General features: G+C 42.9%; 1 protein-coding gene across 3 annotated transcripts in view; it reads left to right on the top strand.

The window, feature by feature from the left end:
• Positions 1–18094: 18094 nt before the first annotated feature.
• LOC112236036 (cAMP-specific 3',5'-cyclic phosphodiesterase 4D-like) overlaps positions 18095–22092 on the top strand; it is a 372033-nt gene continuing 368035 nt past the window's right edge. For 2 of the 3 annotated variants that reach the window (XR_006079477.1, XM_042302645.1), the window contains exon 1: positions 18095–18278. Coding sequence is in view for 2 of the 3 variants with exons in the window: in XM_042302645.1 (XP_042158579.1) it covers positions 18179–18278 (100 nt within the window). In the remaining variant the exon portion in view is untranslated. The remainder of the gene's footprint in view (positions 18279–22092) is intronic. The other variant, XM_042302646.1, reaches the window with a different exon arrangement.

Genomic DNA, 22092 nt, shown 5'->3' with positions numbered 1-22092 from the left:
ACAAGTATTTTTGGCTGATAATGTTAGTGGATAGATGGAAGAATGTTGGAATCTTGACTGTTACGCCCTTACTGCAGGTAGTAAGTGGCTGCTCTTGCATTTTTGCTGGAATAAGGAAACCTGATGAATACAAGAAATGTAAAAGAAGGTGTCGACGGACTCTTTCTTGTGTGTATGAAATCCACTCAACAAATAACTTTTCAGTTGAGGACAGGACACATTTTCAGATGGCATCAAAGCACATTTTTATTGGACTGTGGCTAAAGGCTCTCCAACCCTGGTTTTCAATGAAGTAGGTAGGATTCATGAGTACCTTCCTGTACCATAAACAGTCAGCACTTTAACCTCACATTTATCATTTCAAAATCAAAAGTGCTGGAGTACAGAACCAAAACAACAAGAAATGTGTCGCTGTCCCAAAACCTTTGGAGCTCACTGTACTTTCGACATATAATTAAGCATACATTTACGGCTCTAGCAGGCAGGCAAAAGCCATCCTCACCTGCTTTGTGCTCCCTTGAATTTTTAGGGTGCATGATGCCCATGCTTGTAGCCATCATTAATGATATTGCTGCACTTTTCTCCTGACAATTTGGCCCTCCCTTCAGCTGGAAACTGCTCCAATTCTTCAATGTTTGAGTGGGTGCCTTCCATCAACTGTGATTTTCAGATCTGGCCATAGGTTTCTGATAGTATTCAGATTTGGTCTCATCGTTTGCCACTCCAGAACAATCCAGGGTCATTCTTGAATTGTGGTGGTAAATGCTTTCCCTTGATTTTAGCACATTGTAAAAGTCCATTTAAATGAAGGGAAATAATATTGCTAACAAAATTATTAATCATCACTTTTGTAAATAATTTTTAAAAGGTTTGATGACCATTGAGTGTTTGTGCCCTCCATTGTCTCATTGGTGTTACTACTTCTACTGGTGGCACAATGTTATCATAATGGTACAAATTATTTAAAGTCATTAAGCTAAAGTATTTGATTTAGAATGGAAAGATTTACGCAAAAACATTTAAATCATACAAATCTAGAAAAATGCAGTTCATATTTTACAAAATGCCCAAATACCATGCCCAAATGCCACCGTAATTTGAGAAAAAACTCTATCGTTTCTTCTTGAACCATTCCTGGGTGCTGTTGTTCTGTTTGAAGACCCACAATTTTCAATGGAGACCCAGTTTTTGGACACTGGGTTGAACATTGCACTCCAAAACACCTTGCACACGTTCAAGGCCCCCAGTACCAAACACAGCAAAGCAACCCCACATCATTACCGAACTTCCCCCATGTTTAGTCGCCATAATTGTATATTGGTGTGTTTTTTTAGTGCCATGTGTTCTCCTTTCCACAAGAGGGTAGTGTTGATCTATGAGGATAACGATTTTAATGACAATGCGTCCTGGAAATAATCTAATGATGAACAACATTTCTATACCTTCAAATAGCTTGAAAATCCTACATTTCTTATCAAATACCAACCTTCTTGCCGGTTATATAGAGCCTTTGTTGAAAATAAGTTTGGCTTTTATATATAGGCATGAAATATGTAATATTTCTGTTAAATAATTTTAATATGTTCTAATACCCTACACTCATTGTACAAATCCTGTTTTAAAACAGATTGAAGCTTTAGTGTACCCTGCAAACACAAAACCTACTACACAAGCCTTTTAAATGAGAATGATTCTAGTAGTATATTCTCATGGAGTAATACCTGAAAGGAAGGCAGATAAGTGCTGCATTATCCAAAGAGAGAAGAGAGGTCTAATTTGAACTGTACTGTGACTCGATTCGAGTGGCGGCTAATGCACATGAATGACCAATCAACATTCTAGTTTTCCTCTGGCATGAGCTTCTGTTCATTTTGAGCTGTAGTGTTTTTGTCAAACACAACACATCTGATCAGCTGCCTCTTATACTACCACTAACAGGTTCAGTATTTCTACGAGATCTAATCATAATTTATTTCCTTACAGGGTGCTCTGCATTCACTTTGGGGATGTTTTTGGACTTGGCTGTCCTACAGAACCTGCTGGTTTATTTAGCCATTCACTTTGGCTGTAGACCAGGCAACGATTCATCATCCCATGTTTATAGGGTCTGGCTGACACTCCAAACAAAAGCTGGTGAACCGTCCTCCCAGCCCACTCCAAATCAATGGTAGCTTACCAGAGGCACAATGTCTGTACACCACTATCCCACTCCACTTTCCACAGCCAAACAGTATGTGAAACTATTACAAACCTATAACAACAGCTTGAATCTGCTCTAAGTTTAATGCTCAGTATAATGTACATGTTTAATCTTCAACGTCAAGTGATCAATGGTCAGTCTTTCCATAGCTATGTGGTACAAGGTTTTATGTGCCTCCAGCAGGAATGTGTGAGTGATGACATGCTGTTCCAAGCATATAATAACTATCTGCTCCTAGTAGGACAGGCCGCTCACTAAACTCCCAAACAATGAGGTCAAGGTCACCAAAGTAGTTTTTTCCTTTCAATGAGAGACGTTGTTTAATGTAATGATAAGGGCAGAATGTTCATGTGCCAGATTATATTTGATACATTTATAGATCCACCATGCTGAATATGCCTGTGGAAAAGACGTGCCCAATATCAATTTGTTCTCGTCCATACATGGACATTTCTTGATGCCCCAAATAGATTTGTATGACTTCAGTTAAAACGAAAATAAAACCAAATAACTTTGGTTGTCAAACCAAAAAATGCAACTATGTATGGGGTGAAAGTGTATTTTTAACTAAGGTTTGTCGTAGAAACACTTGCATCATTGGAAATAGCACTTTTAAAAGGAACTCAACTTTGTGTTGAGAGACACATATTTTAATCTACTTTGAATCCAAGGGTTAATTTATTCATTATGCTTTCCAAAGCAGGTTCCAGTGAAAGGCAAATGCTTTTTCACAGCCTAAATTGGAAAAACGGCCTTTCAACCACATTGGGAAAATCACATTTCCATGCGGCCTCCAGAGGTAGCGCAGAATAGACATGCCAGCATTTCATACATAGGAGGTTGGTGGCAACTTAATTGGGGAGGACGGGCAGTTGGTAATGGCTGAAGTGGAATGAGTGGAATGGTATCAAATACATGGTTTCTATGTGTTTGATGCCATTCCATTCGCTCCTTTCCAGACATTATTATGACTCGTCCTCCCCTCAGCAGCCTCCACTAATTTCACATCTGCGAGAGAATGTTGGAATGGGAACAAAATCTACCCTTTTGAAACCTTTGCATCACGTGGACACACTTCACTAGCCCTTCACTAATATTTCCTATACAAACACACCCCATGTGAATGGGTGAGAGATAACAGGTAAGTGAATGGATGAATGATAACAGGTAAGTGAATACTCAAACAGTAGAGCTATTGAGATTTGGAAGATGAAACTTGATCAATGTTATATCATGCACTGTGTACATCACATTACTTCTTTCTCCAGATGTTGACATTGCCCAGTCACTGACAGTCTGCTGTGGAGGTGCTTAGAGATGGACAACGCTTCCTCTGGCAGGCAGGTGGGTACACAATCACCTTGGTGAAAAGACATCAGTGACAGTGAGTTAGAAGGGTTAAGTGGGGCTAACTATTGTTGACAAAAGAGTGATTCTGTTTCCACGCCCTCGTATAAGACGTAAATGGCTGTCTCCACTGTCACCACCTGATGTTATTATGTCATGCCTGCACAGGACTCACTATGTGTGTCCCAAATGGGACCCTATTCCCTATATAGTACACTGCTTTTGACCATAGCCCTGAAGGCCCTGGTCAACAGTAGTGCACTATAAAGGGTATAGTGTGCCATTTGGAAAGCACACTCTGTCTGTACTTTTCAGTGGCAAGCTGATATGCTAAATATCATAAGGCGCCGGATATGTTGACACATTGTATGTGCAAATAAAACAAATGACTTAGACTTGGATTGTGGTCAAAAAAGTCAATAGAATGAATGCAGCTCCACCCAAGTCATGACGTGGATCTAGTAACTTACAAATGGTCTGCCATTTACTCTCCTTTAAATACGCAAGTAAAGGCTGTCCGTCTCTATTTGTTATAGTTGGATTGTTCCAAGTCTACAGCATCACAAGACACACCTATTATTTTCTTTGAGCTCACCAGACTTTGAACAGTCATTTGAACAGTCATTACTCTCCAAGCAACATTTCCACACTTTCCTACGTGTTCAGAAGTAAAATAATTGAATTTGGAAACCATGTAATGTAGGCTACTCTATCGGGCAATTACAACAAGTTGTGTTGGCTGCCGACACCATATTTGCTTGTTGGCTGTAAGTAAACGGGCTCCGGCCAAAATGATTGTGCAGCTGAGATCTTGTGACCTACCCATTCCAGGAGCGTACATTGGCAGACGTGTCAATGTCACAAAGAAGGTCTGCGGTAGGTTAACACCATGGTTGTGTGGTCTTTGGAATTAAAACGATTTTTATTCGTCACATGCTTCGTAAACAACAGGTGTGGACTAACAGTGGAATGCTTACTTACAGGCCCTTCTCAACAACGCAGAGAGAAAGAAAATAGAGAAATAATAGCAAAGCAAAACACGTAATAATAAAAGTAATGATAGATAAACAATGAGTAAACATACAGTATATTCATAAAGTATTCAGACCCCTTGACTTTTCCCACATTTTGTTATGTTACGGCCTTATTCTAAATTGGATTAAATAAATGTTTTTCCTCATCAATCTACACACAATACCCCATAATGGCAAATCGAAAACAGGTTTTTAAACATTTTTGCAAATGTATAAAAAATGTAAACCAGAAATACCTCATTTACATAAATATTCAGACCCTTTGCTATGAGACTTGAAACTGAGCTCAGGTGCATCCTGTTTCCATTGATCATCCTTGGGATGTTTCTACAACTTGATTGGAGTCTACCTGTGGTAAATTCAATTGATTGGACATGATTTGGAAAGGCACACACCTGTCTATATAAGGTCCCACAGTTGACAGTGCATGTCAGAGAAAAAACCAAGCCATGAGGTCGAAGGAATTGTCCATAGAGATAAGAGACAGTATTGTGTCAAGGCACAGATCTGTGGAAGGGTACACAGTGCCCTCCATCATCCATGAATGTAAGAAGTTTGATACCAACAAGACTCTTCCTAGAGCTGGCCTCCCGGCCAAACTGAGTAATCGGGGGAGAAGGACCTTGGTCAGGGTGGTGACCTAGAACCCAATGGTCACTCTGACAGAGCTCCAGAGTTCCTCTGTGGAGATGGGAGAACCTTCCAGAAGGACAACCATCTCAACAGCAATCACGCCTTTATGTTAGAGTGGCCAGAGTGGCTTTCTCCTCACTAAAAGGCACATGACAGCCTGCTTGGAGTTTGCCAAAAGGCACCTAAAGGACTCTTATTCCTGGTCTGATGAAACCAAGATTGTACTCTTTGGCCTGAATACCAAGCGTCACATCTGGAGGAAACCTGGCACCATCCCTATGGTGAAGCATTGTGGTGGCAGAATCATGCTGTGGGGATGTTTTTCAGCGGCAGGAACTGGGAGACTAGTCAGGATCGAGGGAAAGATGAACGGAGAAAAGTACAGAGAGATCCTTGATGAAAACCTGCTCCACAGCGCTCAAGAACTCAGACTGGGGCGAAGGTTCACCTTCCAACAGGACACCGACCCTAAGCACACAGCCAAGACAACGCAGGAGTTGCTTCGGGACAAGTCTCTGAATGTCCTTTTTTATGTTTTTACTTATTAAATGTAACCTTTATTAACTAGGCAAGTCAGTTTAAGAACAAATTCTTATTTACAATGAAGGCCTACCCCGGCCAAACCCACCCGTAACCCGGACAACGCTGGGCCAATTGTGCACCGCCCTATGGGGAGTGTTTGGTCCCAGGATACTTAGCTTAGTGATGAGCTTGGAGGGCACTATGGTGTTGAACGCTGTGCTGTAGCCAATGAACAGCATTCTCATGTTGGTGTTCCTTTTGTCCAAGTGGGAAAGGGCAGTGTGGCGTGCAATAGAGATTGCGTCATCTATGGATATGTTGGGGCAGTAAGCGACTTGGATTGGATCCAGGGTGTCTGGGGTGATGGTGTTAATGTGAGCCATGACCAGCCTTTCAAAGCATTTCATGGCTACAGATGTGAGTGCTACTGGGCAATAGTCATTTAGACAGGTTACCTTGGAGTTCTTGGGCACAGGGACTATGGTGGTCTGCCTGAAACATATAGGGATTACAGACCTGATCAGGGAGAGGTTGAAAATGTCAGTGAAGACACTTGCCAGCTGGTCAGCACATGTTCTGAGTATGCATCCTGGTAATCCGTCTGGCCCTGCGGCCTTGTGAATGTCTTACTCACATTGGCTATGGAAAGCGTGATCACACAGTCGTCCGGAAGAGCTGGTGCTCTCACGCATGGTTCAGTGTTGCTTGCCTCAAAGCGAGCATTGAAGGCATTTAGCATAGAAGGCAGGTAGGCTCTGGGCAGCTCGTGCCTGGTTTTCCCTTTGTAAATCAGTGATAGTTTACAAGCCCTGCCACATCCGATGAGCGTCAGAGCCGGTGTAGTAGGATTTGATCTTAGTCCTGTAATGATGCTTTGCCTGTTTTATGGTTCGTCGGAGGGCATAGCTGGATTTCTTATAAGCGTTCTGGTTAGTGTCTACCTCTTTGAAATCGGCAGCTCAAGCCTTTAACTCAATGCGGATGTTGCCTGTAATTCATGGCTTCTGGTTGGTATTATTGCCTAATGTGAGTTAAAATGTATTTTTGTCTAATGTGAGGTGAAAGGTACTGTATTACACGACTGGCCTGTTATCTATTATACATAGTGAATTGTTGGAGCCATTTCGCTTCCTAACTGTCTGTAACTCACTATCAATTGTGCTAATATTGCAGTCTGCCATATCCTGAATTACTGACACTTCCCCGGAACGTTTTCTACTCTAGAGGAGGCTGATGGAAGTAGCTATAGGAGGACGGGCTCATTGTAATGGCTGGAATGAAATCAATGGAATGGTACCAAACATATCAAACATATGGAAACAACGTGTTTGACTGTTCCATTAATTCCATTCCAGCTATTACAATGAGCCAGTCCTCCTATAGCTCCTCCCACCAGCCTCCACTCTTCCTACTTATTTTTGAGATTATGTAATATTACTGCCATATCCTAAATAATTTTTGCAATATTCATTCAAATCACCACAAACTGTGCTCCATCAGATCAGCTGGCACCCTTGCTGAGAAGTAAAACGATAGCTTTAAGACCCTGGGTCTTGTTTGAAGTCAATTCCAAACAGCAGGGTAAACAGCACTAATCTTGAGAGGTGCAGAAATTAGAAAAGGATTAAAGGGTTTTGAGAGTTTATCAAACAGACGATTTCATATAATCTCTACACCCACTTATGCCAACCTTGTGGTTTACCTGATGCAAGAAACTCCAGGACTCACAGAGAGAGTGCAGAGTGGAAATATGCAGTGGTGGTGCACGGCATGTATTTGCTTTGGCTCCTCCACGGTTCTTTGTGAGCCATACAAAGGCATAGAACAGCAGCCGTAGGAGGCAGAAAGGACAGCCAGTCACCGTGTTGTCTTTGGGCTGGGGCCTGTGAAAAGACATTCAGGGACTGTGGGTCCATTCATTCATTTATTGTTGTTTTATGGTTGTTTTGTTTAATTAGTCATATGTACAGGATATACACTCAGTGGCCAGTTTATTAGGTGCACCACCCCATTCACCAAAGTGGTTGACTCCGATGGATAGTGAGTCATGTGGCAGTGGCTTGCTATATAAAGCAGGCAGACAGGCATCCAGTTACTGTTCATTTGAATGTTAGAATGGGTAAATCGGGGCCTCCCCGAGGCACTGCTAGCTGTGCCACTAGAAATTCTGGGTCCAGGCTCTGTCGCAGCCGGCCGTGACCAGGAGACCCATGGTGCGGCGCACAATTGGCCCAGCGCTGTCCGGGTTAGTGGGGGGTTTGGCCGGCTGTGATGTCCTTGTCCCGTCGCGCACTAGCGACTCCTATGTCTGGCAGGGTGCAGTGCACGCTGACACGGTTGCCAGGTGCACAGTGTTTCCTCTGACGCATCGGTGCGGATAGCTTCCGGGTTAAGTGGGCATAGTGTCTAGAAGCAGTGCGGCTTGGTTGGGTTGTGTTTCGGCGGACGCACGGCTCCCAACCTTCACCTCTCCCGAGTCCGTACGGGAGTTGCATCGAGGAGACAACGGGATACCACGAAATTGGGGAGAAAACGGGGTAAAAAAAAAAGTTTTTTAAATTTTTTAAAGAATGGGTAAAATGAGTGACCTAAACGACTTTGAGCTTGATATGATCGTCGGTGACAGGCTCGCTGGTTCCAGTACCTCCTGGGATTTTCATGCACGACAGTGTCTAGGGTTTACCAAGAATGGTGTGACAAACAAAAAACATTCAGTCAGCGGCAGTCCAGTGGGCGAAAACAGCTCGTTGTTGAGAGGTCAAAGGAAAATGGCAAGAAGTTTTCAAGCTAACAGGCCGGCCACAAAAGGCAAATAATGGCGCAGTACAACAGTGGTGTGCAGAACGGAATCTCGGAACAGACAACTCGTCGATCTTTGTCATGTATGGGCTATTGCAGCAGAAGACCACACCGGGTTCCATTCCTATCAGCTAAAAACAAGAAGAAGTGGCTCCAGTGGGCCTACGATCACCAACACTGGACAGTTGAGGTGTGGGAAAAACATTGCCTGGTCAGACGAATCCCGGGTTCCTGTTGCGTCGTGCTGATGGGAGTGTCGGGATTTGGCGTAAGCAGCATGAGTCCATGGCCCCATCCTGCCTGGGGTCAAAGGCATAGGCTGGTGGCGCTGGTATAATGGTGTGGGGAATGTTTTCCTGGCACCCGTTAGGTCCCTTGATATCAATTGAGCAATGTTTCCATTCCCCGAAGATTTCAGGCTATTCTGGAGGCAAATGTGGGTCCGACCCGGTACTAGATGGGTGTACCTAATAAACTGGCCACAGATTGTATTGTCCAACAGAATGCTTACTTGCCGGTTTCTTCTTGATAATGCAACAACAATAAGAAATAATACAATATAAGAATATGAACAAAAATGTAATGGCTCAGTAGAATAGAATAGACATTCTTGCATGAGTTTAATACAGGAAGGCACAATTTATGGTCCAATATTTACACGTGTTTTGGGGAAGAGGGGATTAGGGGACAACTGTTTAAATTCTGCAGTATTAGCAACAGTAAATAAGAATCTGGTAGCAGCAGTTGTGATGTGTGTGTAGCATGAATGTATATACTGTTAGCTGTTTCCAGCTACAATTGTCATTTACAACATTAACAATGTCTACACGGTATTTCTGACCAATTTGATGTTATTTTAATGGAACAAAATATTGCTTTTCTTTCAAAAACAAGGACATTTCTAAGTGACCCCAAACTTTTGAACGGTAGTCTGTGTGTGTATATGTATGTATGTATGTATGTGTGTATGTGTGTATGTGTGTATGTGTGTGTGCGTGCGTGCGTGCGTGCGTGCGTGCGTGCACGCGTGTGTGTGTGAGAGTCCAGTTCCAGTGTTCAGCAGTCTGATGGCTTGTAGATATAAACTGTCTCTGAGTCTGTTGGTATCAGACCTCATGCTATGATACCGTCTGCCCAACGGTAAGGGAGTGAACAGGTCGTAACTGGGGTGTGTGTGGTCCTTGATGATGCTGCAGTATATGGCCTGGTAGGGTTGGAACACGGCCCCAGTGACATACTGGGCCGTCTTCACCAACCTGCTGGAGGGCTTTGCGGTCGTGGATGGAGCAATTCCCGTACCCGGCCATGATGCAACTGATCAGGACGCTCTCGATGATGCACCGGCTGTATTTGGAGGGGACCCGGGGTGGCATGCCAAATTTCTTCAGCCACCTTAGGAAGTAGAGGAGCTGTTGCGCCCTCTTGACAAGACTGCTGACTCTCTCTACTGCAGTCCTGTTGATGTGGATTGGGGTGTGTTCTCTCCTCTACGTCCTGAAATCAACAATCAACTCCTTTGTTTTGCTGACGTTGATGGACAGGTTGTTGCATCGCAATGCCAGGACACTTACATCCTCCCTATAGTCTGACTCGTCATTGTTGATTATTAGGCTTACAATCATGGTGTCATCAGCAAACTTGACGATGGAGTTGGTGTCACGCAATGCCACGCATTCATGCGTGAGCAGGGAGTACAGCAGAGGGCTGAGGACACACCTCTGGGGTGCCCATGTATTAATAATCAGTGTGGAGGAGGTGTTGTTGCCAATCCTCACGGCCTGTGGTATGCCCGTCAGGAAGTCTAAGATTCAGTTGCAGAGGGTAGTGTCCAGACCCGGGGCTCTGAGCTTGGTGACAAGCTTGAATGGAACAATAGTGTTGAATGCTGAACTGTAGTCAATGAACAGCATTCTCACTAAGGTTTTCCTCTTAGTGATGTGATGTGTTAGTGTAACCAGTCTGAAATGGCTAGCTAGTTAGCGGTACACACTAGTAGCATTTCAATTGGAGATGTCACTCGCTCTGAGACCTTGAAGTAGTTGTTTCCCTTGCTCTGCAAGGGCCGTTGCTTTTGTAGAGCGATAGGTAACGATACTTTGTTGGAGGCAGTTGTTGATGTGTTCAGAAGGTTCCTGGTTCAAGCCCAGGTTGGGGCGAGGAGAGGGACGGAAGCAATACTGTGCGAATAGCGTTGGATTTTTTTTTTCTTCTCTGGATCTGTTAGAGTGGTAGGCAAATTGAAGTGGGTCCAGTGTGCATGGCATGCTGGCCTTAATGTGGGCCATGACCAGCCTCCCGAAACCCTTCTGTGACTGACGATGTACATTGAGTGTACAAAACATAAAACTTACCTGCTCTTTCCATGACATAAATTGACCAGGTGAATTCAGGAGAAAGCTATGATTCCTTATCGATGTCACTTGTTAAATCCACTTCAATCAGTGTAGATGAAGGAGAGGAGAAAGATTAAAGAAACATTTTTAAACCTTGAGACAATTGAGACATGGATTGTGTATGTGTGCTATTCAGAGGGTGAATGGGCAAGACAAAATATTTAAGTGCCTTTGAACAGGGTATGGTAGTAGATGCCAGGCACACTGGTTTGAGTCAAGATCTGCAACCCTGCTGGGTTTTTCACGCTCAACAGTTTCCCGTGTCTATCAAGATTGGTCCACAACCCAAAGGACACCCAACCAACTTGACACAACTGTGGGAAGCATTGGAGTCAACATGGGCCAACTTGCCCGTGGATATCTTTTGATACCTTGTGTAGTGCATGTCCCGATGAATTGAGACAGTTCTGAGGGCAAAAGTGTGTGTGTGGGGGTAGGGTGGTGCTACTCAATATTAGGAAGGTTTTATACACTCAGTGTATATTCTTCAATGTTGATGGATGAGTCCTGGGCAGTATTCTCAAAACAGTCCTGAATCATTGAGTCTCCTCCTCTGTCCAGCTCCTCGCTATTCTCTGTGTTGGTGGCTCTCTCTTGAGTTGCTTCTTGAAGGCAGGGAGTAGGAACAGAGGAACAGATGGCTTTGTTCACGTCACTGATGTTTGTGTACACAGGGTCCAGCACGTTGTTTCCTCTCATGGGGCAGGATACATGTTGGTGATACTTTGGAATAATAAAAACATAATTTGCTTGGTTAAAATCTCCCACGACAATAAAGACTGCTTCTGGGTGAGAGGATTCTTGCTGGCTAGTGTTCTTGTACAGTTCGCTGAGGAATGCCTTGATGTTTGCTTGTGGTGGTATGTACACAGCTGTGATAATAAACAAAAATGATTTCCCTCGGCATATAGTGTGGTGGGCATTTTAGCATCAGAAACTCCAGGTCGGGTGAACAGGAGCTCTAGATGTTTTCATCTTCAGTACACCAGGAATTGTTGATGAGGAAGCATACACCTTCCCCTACTGTTACCAGAAGCCGTGGTACGATCAGATCCATTCGGAAAATGGAAAAGCCATCTGGTTGAATAGCAGAATCGGGTGAACTGTCCGTGAGCCAGGTCTCTGTAAAAACAAAGACACAGCATTCCCTGATGTCCGTCTGCGATTGAAAACTTACTCTGAGTTTAAAGACTTTGCATTGATCTTAATTTAGGTGCAATAACTATACCATTAAAGTGACAGTTCAAACTACAAACCCCTCCCCTCCTCCAACATTCCGACACGCCCCCGCCCTACTAGCCTACATTCACTCATGATGTGACTGCTTGCAGGAAATTATACAGTTTGTCGTTACGGCACAGTTCCTCCCAGCAGAACAAAGAAACTGAAGTCAGCGGACGGGCCATAGTGATGCTGTAGCCACACAAAGCTATCTGCCTTCCATAGAACAGAGCTCATGACATGCAGATGAAATGTCTTGACCACTGCTGTTACTAGGTGATACTTCTTAGATTGACCTCATTTGGATGTAATTCAATTAAAGTGACAAAAGGCATTGCGGTGTGAAGAGAAAATAGTCTTACAGTCACACAAAATTGATATAGAGTCTATATACGATGTGTAAGCTGTTTATAAAATAATGAATAAATGGATGAGCTTGTTTTTTGACCACTATGACTGTAGACTTAAGGTAACTGCTACAGTATACAGAACAACCTTAAAGGTCAGTCGAAATGATAACGGTAGGCTGTGCATATTAAAGCTGCAGTCTGCAAAACAAGCGGTAGGGCAGCAGACTGCCCCTTTAATATATTTGAGACTGCCCCTTCAATACATTTGAGACTTCCCCTTTAATACATTTGAGACTGCCCCTTTAGTACATTTGAGACTGCCCCTTTAATATATTTGAGACTGCCCCTACAATTTTGTCATTATTAGCACACACTTTATTCTAAACCGGTTTACAGAATTGCCAACTTAACAGTGACACCTAATACTGATATTGAGTATGTGCAGCCCATGCAATCAAACTCATAACTGTTACTATTATCATGCTTTAAAGGGGCCAATCAGCAGTTAAAACAATAACAAATTGTATTCTCTCCCACTGTTTTGGTAAAAAGCTAAAGGATGGGCCTGGAGAAATGTAACCACTGTCAAATTCATAGACAGAGCAATGATGCAAAATTCTAGTTTTAATCATGTTTTCAGGCTATAAAGTGTTTGTTTACATGGACAACATTGATGAGGTTGTTTCTATATTTCATGGAAATATCTCATTCATTACTTCCTTTACAGCATTTACAATATGCTCTCTGTCACAAAGGATGTGTATAGAGAGCATGTGTTTCTGATGACCTGTAACCTTGTATTTTGCCTCCAGGAAATTCTCATGGTTTTGAATGTGCAGAGATAGATACTCAAACTACTCAGACCATAAACATTTGACGTCAACTGGTCGAAAGTCAATAATACCCATGTGAAGAGATATGATGTTGTCCTACATGTCTGCTGTCAGCTCAACAAAGACTTACTAAGATGTCTGAAAACAAATACTGAATGCATGAGGACGCTACATTAACTGCACTCATAGAACACAAGGCATGATTATGCAACAATGCCTTTGGAACTCACAGACAAGGCTCACAGGTGAAATGTATCTCATTTAGCAGGCATAATGTTCTTTAGTATAGTATTTTAAACACAAGCACACACACACACACACATACACAAAGTATGCTAGAAAACATTAAATGTTATAAATAAAAGGTTAAATATTTTTGTAAATGTAAAAAAAATATATATATATATATATATATATATATATATATATATATATATATATATATATATATATATATATATATACACACAGAAAGTATTCAGACCCCTTTACTTTTCCACTTTTTGTTACGTTACAGCGTTATTCTAAAATTAATATAAAAACAAATGTTTCTCTCATCAATCTACACACAATACCCCATAATGACATCACAATACCCCATAATGGCAAAGCAAAAACAAGTTTTTAGACATTTTGGCAAATTTATCACATTTACATTTAATATCACATTTACATAAATATTCAGACCCTTGCCTCAGTACCTTTGGCAGCGATTACAGCCTCAAGTCTTCTTGGGTATGACGCTACAAGCTTTGCACACCTGTATTTGGGGAGTTTCTCCCATTCTTCTCTGCTGATCCTCTCAAGCTCTGTCAGGTTGGATGCGGAGCGTTGCTGCAAAGCTACTTTTATGTCTCTCCAGAATTGATCGATCGGGTTCACATCCGGGCTCTGGCTGGGCCACTCAAGGACATTCAGAGACTTGTCCCGAAGCCTCTCCTGCATTGTCCTGGCTGGGTGCTTAGGGTCGTTGTCCTGTTGGAAGGTGAATCTTTCCCCCAGGCTGAGGTCCTCAGTGCTCTGGAGCAGGTTTTCATCAAGGATCTCTCTGTACTTTGCTGAGTTCAGCTTTCTCTCGATCCTGACTAGTCTCCCAGTCCCTGCAGCTGAAAAACATCCCCACAGCATGATGCTGCCACCAACATGCTTCACCGTATGGATGGTGCCAGGTTTCCTCCAAGAACTCCAAGGTAACCTGTCTAAATGACTATTGCCCCGTAGCACTCACATCTGTAGCCATGAAATGCTTTGAAAGGCTGGTCATGGCTCACATTAACACCATCACCCCAGACACCCTGGATCCAAGCAACGGCTGGAGTGGTGTGGAAGAACTTGACTGGCCTGCACAGAGCCCTGGCCTCAACCCCATCGAACACATTTTGGATGAATTGGAATGCAGACTGCGAGCCCAGCCTAATCGCCCAACACCAGTGCCCAACCTCACAGCAATGTCTCCACAGCAATGTTCCAACATCTAGTGGAAAGCCTTCCTTGAAGAGTGAACGCTGTTATAGCAGCAAAGGGGGGACCAACCCCATATTAATGTCCATGATTTTGGAATGAGATGTTTGACGTGAAGGTGTCCACATACTTTTGCTCATGCAGTGTATATACAGTACCAGTCAAATGTTTGGACACAAGTACTTGTTCAAGGGTTTTTCTTTATAATTGCTATTTTCTACATTGTAGAATAATAGTGAAGACATCAAAACTATGAAATAGCACATATGGAATCATGTCGTAACCAAAAAAGTGTTAATCAAATCAAAATATATTTTCTATTTTAGATCCTTCAAAGTAGCCACCCTTTGCCTTGATGACAGCTTGGCACACTCTTGGCATTCTCTCAACCAGCTTCATGAGGAATGCTTTTCCAACAGTCTTGAAGGAATTCCCACATATGCTGAGCACATGCTGGCTGATTTTCCTTCACTCTGCGGTCCAACTCATCCCAAACCATCTCAATTGGGTTGAGGTCGGGTGACTGTGGAGGCCAGGTCATCTGATGCAGCACTCCATCACTCTCCTTCTTGGTCAAATAGCCCTTGGACAGCCTGGAGGTGTGCTTTGGGTCATTATCCTGTTGAAAAACAAATGATAGTCTCACTAAGTGCAAACCAGATTGGATGGCGTACAGCTGCAGAATGCTGTGCTAGCCATGCTGGTTAAGTGTGCCTTGAATTCTAAATAAATCACTGGCAGTGTCACCAGCAAAGCACCCCCACACCACGCCTCCTCCTCCATGCTTCATCGTGGGAATCACACATGCGGAGATCATCCGTTTACCTACTCTGCGTCACAAAGATATGGTGGTTGGAACCAAAAATCTAATATTTGGACTCATCAGACCAAAGGACAGATTTCCACCGGTCTAATGTCTATTGCTCGTGTTTCTTGTCCCAAGTAAGTCTCTTCTTCTTATCTGTGTCCTTTAGTAGTGGTTTCTTTGCAGCAATTTGACCACGAACGCCTGATTCATGCAGTCTCCTCTGAACAGTTGATGTTGAGATGTCTGTTACTTGAACTCCTGAGCATTTATTTGGGCTGCAAGTTTTGAAGCTGGTAACTCTAATGAACTAATCCTCTGCAGCAGAGGTAACTCTGGGTCTTTCCTGTGACGGTCCTCATGAGAGTCAGTTTCAGGGGCGCGCAGTGGTTAAGGGCGCTGTACTGCAGCGCCAGCTGTGCCATCAGAGACTCTGGGTTCGCGCCCAGGCTATGTCGCAACCGGCCGCGACCGGGAGGTCCATGGGGCGACGCACAATTGGCCTATCGTCGTCCGGGTTAGGGAGGGCTTGGTCGGTAGGGATTTCCTTGTCTCATCGCGCACCAGCGACTCCTGTGGTGGTCCGGGCACAGTGCGCACTAACCAAGGTTGCCAGGTGCACGGTGTTTCCTCCGACACATTGGTGCGGCTGGCTTCTGGGTTGGATGCGCGCTGTGTTAAGTAGCAGTGCGGCTAGGTTGGGTTGTGTATCGGAGGACTCATGACTTTCAACCTTCGTCTCTCCCGAGCCCGTATGGGAGTTGTAGCGATGAGACAAGATAGTAGCTACTACAACAATTAGACACCACGAAATTGGGAAGAAAACAGGGTAAAAAAAAGAGAGTCAGTTTCATCATAGCGCTTGATGGTTTTTGCGACTGCACTTGAAGAAACTTTCAAAGTTCTTTAAATGTTCCGCATTGACTGACCTTCATGTCTTAATAAAGTAATGATGGACTGTCAGTTCTCTTTGCTTATTTGAGCTGTTCTTGCCATAATACGGACTTGGTCTTTTACCAAATAGTGCTATCTTCTATATACAACCCCTACCTTGTCAAAAAACAACTGATTGGCTCAAAACGCATTAAGGAAAAAAATTCCACAAATTAACTTTTAAAAAGGCACACCTGTTAATTGAAATGCATTCCAGGTGACTACCTCATGAAGCTAGTTGAGAGAATGCCAAGAGTGTGCTAAACTGTCATCATGGCAAACCGTGGTTACTTTGAAGTATCTCACATATAAAATATAAATATATTTAGATTTGTTTAACACTTTTTTTGGTTACTACATGATTCCATGTGTTTTTTCATAGATTTGATGTCTTATTCTACAATGTAGAAAATAGTAAAAATAAAGAAAAACCCTTGAATGAGTTAGTGTGTCCAAACTTTTGACTGGTACTGTATATATAAATATATATAATTGGACAATAATCAACATACAAAATAGAAACAAAATAACATATGTTTTTGTTGTCAAAGTGCTATTCCCTTTTAAATGAAATTATTAGAAACAATTACTGGCCATACTGCCAGATCTCACCCTTCAGGGTGTGGTGCCAGATCTCACCCTTCAGGGTGTGGTGCCAGATCTCACTCCTGCAAGGTGTGGTGCTAGATCTCACCCTTCAAGGTGTGGTGCCAGATCTCACTCCTTCAAGGTGTGGTGCCAGATATCACTCCTTCAAGGTGTGGTGCCAGATATCACCCCTTCAAGGTGTGGTGCCAGATATCACCCTTCAAGGTGTGGTGCCAAATCACACACTTCAGGGTTTGGTGCCAGATCTCACCCTTCAAGGTATGGTGCCAGATCTCACTCTTCAAGGTGTGGTGCCAAATCTCACCCTTCAAGGTGTGGTGCCAGATATCACTCCTTCAAGGTGTGGTGCCAGATATCACCCCTTCAAGGTGTGGTGCCAGATATCACCCTTCAAGGTGTGGTGCCAAATCGCACCCTTCAGGGTTTGGTGCCAGATCTCACCCTTCAATGTATGGTGCCAGATCTCACCCTTCAAGGTGTGGTGCCAGATCTCACCCTTAAAGGTGTGGTGCCAAATCTCACCCTTCAAGGTGTGGTGCCAAATCTCACCCTTCAAGGTGTGGTGCCAGGTCTTGCCCTTCAAGGTGTGTGGGATAAAGAATAAGCAGTGAGGGGCTTAGAATTATTATAGGGAGAGTAAGCCCTGCCAATGTGTGTATTAGTGTGTGTGTGTGTGTGTATTAGTGTGTGTGTGTGTGTGTGTGTGTGTGTGTGTGTGTTTCTGTGTAAGAGAGCGTCGGCCTCGCCTCTGCCACAGCTAGTCAGAGCCAGCTTGGCTTATTTCAGGGGGAGTGGAGTGTATGTGTGTGGGGTGGGGGAAATCGTGTGTGAGTGGAGTCAAACCATTGGCTGAGCCCTTCGGAAGCACAGCCTCATAATTTCTAAGCCAGCGTGCGTGAGCATGAGCACCATCCAGAATTTGTTACTGTATTGGTATTCCCTTTCGGAGTGTTAGTCTGTTTTGGTATTCCCTTTCGGAGTGTTAGTCTATTTTGGTATTCTCTTTTGGACTATTAGGCTAAATTGTGCAGAGAGTGGATGTTTGTATTTATAAAGCTACTTAGTTATTTGTTGATTTATGTCATTTGGGGGATTCGTGGCTGCGTTACAGCTGAGGGTCATCTTTGGGAGACAGAAGGTAAGTTTGTCTACTAATTTCTCTGCCTCAACTTGTTAATCTTCAGCTTATTTACAACAACATGTGTAGATACTTTTGGAAAAGTAGATTTATTCAGTTTTCACATGTGCATTCATTAACAGTGTCATAGGGCAAGTTATTCAAGTGCAGATACTTTTTGGAGCACCAGTGCTGCTGTCTGAATGAGATGGTGTGATGTCTGAAACTGTATCGCGGCAACACCTGCCATGCACTCCAGTTGTTTTGAGATCAGGTGTATTTGTGCTGAAGGTATTGAGGGTGATGTTAAGCATCATGAACCTATATGTTCTGAAACAACATCCTCAAAGTCTGTCTAAAAGAATGCTGCATTCAGAATTTAGCTTAGAAACTAAACAGACTCGTAATCATCCTATTTTCAAGAAAGGCATTTCACTGTATTTGTGCATGTGAAACTCAAAATGTTTTCTTTTTGAACAAGGTACAGTTGTCTTGAATGTAAAACAAATCATAAATTTACTTTAATATTATAACAGATCAGAAAATGTAATTACAATATTTTTGTTTATGCAACACAGAAAATATAAACTACTGCTAAGAACTACTAATTCTTATTCTGTAAACCATCTACCTGTTTAAGGAGTCTATTTGGCCGATAGTGAAATGCTTTTAGTGAAAAGTCCCAGGAAAGTGAAACTGTGAAACTTCTAAAAAATGATTAATGTTTGCACAGAAGCTTTGAGAGCTCTCAACCTTGAATACATGGCAAGGTATAACCATATATCTCTGCTCTCTCTTTCCAGATGTAGGATCTTAATTTGATGAGAATTTTCTTGCACAGCAGGAAATGCATACTTGTAGTGTATTCAAGGTTTAAAAAAGCTTCTAAAGTTTGTAATTTCCAAGTCTTCGAATGTCAGACAAGGTTACTCGTCAGTCAAGTGTGTGGTTTATCCAAACCTTCTTTCTTAAAGAGGCATAGTGGGGAAGTCTGCTGGGAGACTGACCTGTCTGACCATGTGGTGTCTGTCGAGTGGTGCCTCACTTTCCCTGGCTTTTGCTTTCTCTAAATGGGCTTGAGGAGAGCAAAACATTCATGAATGGTTGTTTTTCTCTTTGTTCATTTTTTAAAATTCAGGTAGTCTGTCTAGAAAGAAACCTTTCATATACTAAGAAGTATAAGGCAGTATGAATACTTTGTGATGGGTTTGTGGATAGCAAAGTATATGAATGACGTCATGTCATTATTAAAATGCCGAACAGTTATCCCATACTTCTGTGCATGTGTGATGTCTTGAAAACACCCTCCACCGTCAAAGCTTATTGGTGCTTTTGGAAGTCCTGAGTGCCTTACCAAGTAATTTAATAGTTGATTTACTGTATGGAACCTGCTCACTTATCTAGTTGCAGCTTATACTACAGAATGCCATTGTGACTTAATAGAGAATCATTGGCAAGCATGATATTGTTATTTCCACTGCCTTTCCATTCCAAAACACAAGTGAAGCCTCATCTCTTAAATGCAAATGACCCTCAACATTATCCGATCACATTCAAATGACTTTTCAGGGGAGAGACAATGACAGCAGGCTAAGTAGAAGCAAAGTGCCCCGGGCTAAAGTACACCAGCCTTAGTGTAAAAGGGTTTGGCATACTGTAGAACCAGCCCATGTATTCAAGATATGACATTTATTGCATTGGATAGAGACATGTCATGTATTTATTCAATATTTGACATTTGTTGCTCTATTCAATACTGTACGGTGCCTTCAGTAAGTATTCTCACCCCTTGACTTTTTACATTGTGTTGTATTACAGCCTGAATTTAAAGTGGATCACGTTGGCATTTTGTATCACTGGCTCACACACAATACCCCATAATGTCAAAGTGGAATTTTGTTAGACGTTTTTACAAATTAATTAAAAATGAAAAGCTGAAACGTCTTGAGTCAATAAGTATTCAAGCCCTTTGTCATGACAAGCCTTAATAAGCTCAGGAGTAAAAATGTGCTTAACAAGTCACATAATATCTTGCATGGACTCTCACTCTGTGTGCAATAATAGGGTTGAATATGATTTTTTAATGACTACCTCATCTCTGTGCCCCACACATACAATTATCTGTAATTGTATGTGTCTATGTGTGTAATTGTATAATTGCGATACCCTAGACACACTCCAATTTGCTTACCGCCCCAATAGGTCACCATCACACTGCACACTGCCCTATCCCATCTGGACAAGAGGAATACCTATGTAAGAATGCTGTTCATTGACTACAGCTCAGCATTTAACACTATAGTACCCTCCCAACTCGTCATTAAGCTCAAGACCCTGGTTCTCGACCCCGCCCTGTGCAACTGGGTCCTGGACTTTCTGACGGTCCGCTCCCAGGTGGTGAGGGTAGGTAACAACATCTCCACCCCGCTGATCCTCAACACTGGGGCCACACAAGGGTGCGTTCTCAGCCCTCTCCTGTACTCCCTGTTCACCCATGACTGCGTGGCCATGCACGCTTCCAACTCAATCATCAAGTTTGCAGATGACACTACAGTGGTAGGCTTGATTACCAACAACAACGAGACGGCCTACAGGGAAGAGGTGAGGGCCCTCGGAGTGTGGTGTCAGGAAAATAACCTCTCACTCAACGTCAACAAAACAAGATGGTCATGGACTACAGGAAACAGCAGAGGGAGGAGGTGGAAGGTGGAGAAGGTGGAAAGTTTTAAGTTCCTCGGCGTACACATCACGGACAAACTGAAATGGTCCACCCACACAGACAGCGTGGTGAAGAAGGCGCAGCAGCGCCTCTTCAACCTCAGGAGGCTGAAGAAATTTGGCTTGTCACCGAAAACACACCCAAACTTTTACAGATGCACAATCGAGAGCATCCTGTCGGGCTGTATCACCGCCTGGTACGGCAATTGCACCGCCCTCAACCTCAAAGCTCTCCAGAGGGTAGTGCGGTCTGCACAACTACCTGCCCTCCAGGACACCTACAGCACCCGATGTCACAGGAAGACCAAAAAGATCATCAAGGACAACAACCACCTGAGCCACTTCCTGTTCACCCCGCTATCACCCAGAAGGCGCGGTCAGTACAGGTGCATCAAAGCTGGGACCGAGAGACTGAAAAACAGCTTCTATCTCAAGGCCATCAGACTCAAATCTCTGCCCACATAAATAAATGAACTTAATAAAGGTATCACCAGTCACTTTAAATAACGCCTCTTTAGTAATGTTTACATATCCTACATTACTCATCTTATATGTATATACTGTATTCTATACCATCTACTGCATCTTGTCTATGACGTACGGCTATCGCTCATCCATATATTTATATGTCTATTCATCCCTTTACATTTGTGTGTATTTGTGTGTATAACGTAGTTGTTGTGAATTTGTTAGATTACTTGTTAGATATTACTGCATAGTCGGAATTAGAAGCACAAGCATTTCGCTACACTCACACTAACATCTGCTAACCATGTGTATGTGACCAATAAATAAAATTTGATTTGATTTGTAAGGTCCCTTAGTTGAGCAGGGAACACAGATTCAACCACAAAGACCAGGGAGGTTTTCCAATGCTTTGCAAAGAAGGATACCTATTGGTAGATGGGTTGGTCACAAACCGGCTCAATGGTTTATGGTCTGGTTTATACTACGTCTATCGACATGTCTGTAGACAGTTGTCTCTCTGACATCATGAACATTTTACTGTCATCCGACATCAAACTTGTCGTTGTTGTTATGAAAAAGTATAAACACAAAAATGACAGGCTGTATGACATCTGCAGCCTGGTCGTCCAAAATAGCATAACTGGTGTAT

Source organism: Oncorhynchus tshawytscha, linkage group LG20, assembly GCF_018296145.1.
Source record: "Oncorhynchus tshawytscha isolate Ot180627B linkage group LG20, Otsh_v2.0, whole genome shotgun sequence".
Taxonomy (NCBI): domain Eukaryota; kingdom Metazoa; phylum Chordata; class Actinopteri; order Salmoniformes; family Salmonidae; genus Oncorhynchus; species Oncorhynchus tshawytscha.
This window is presented reverse-complemented; position numbering and strand designations above follow the sequence as displayed.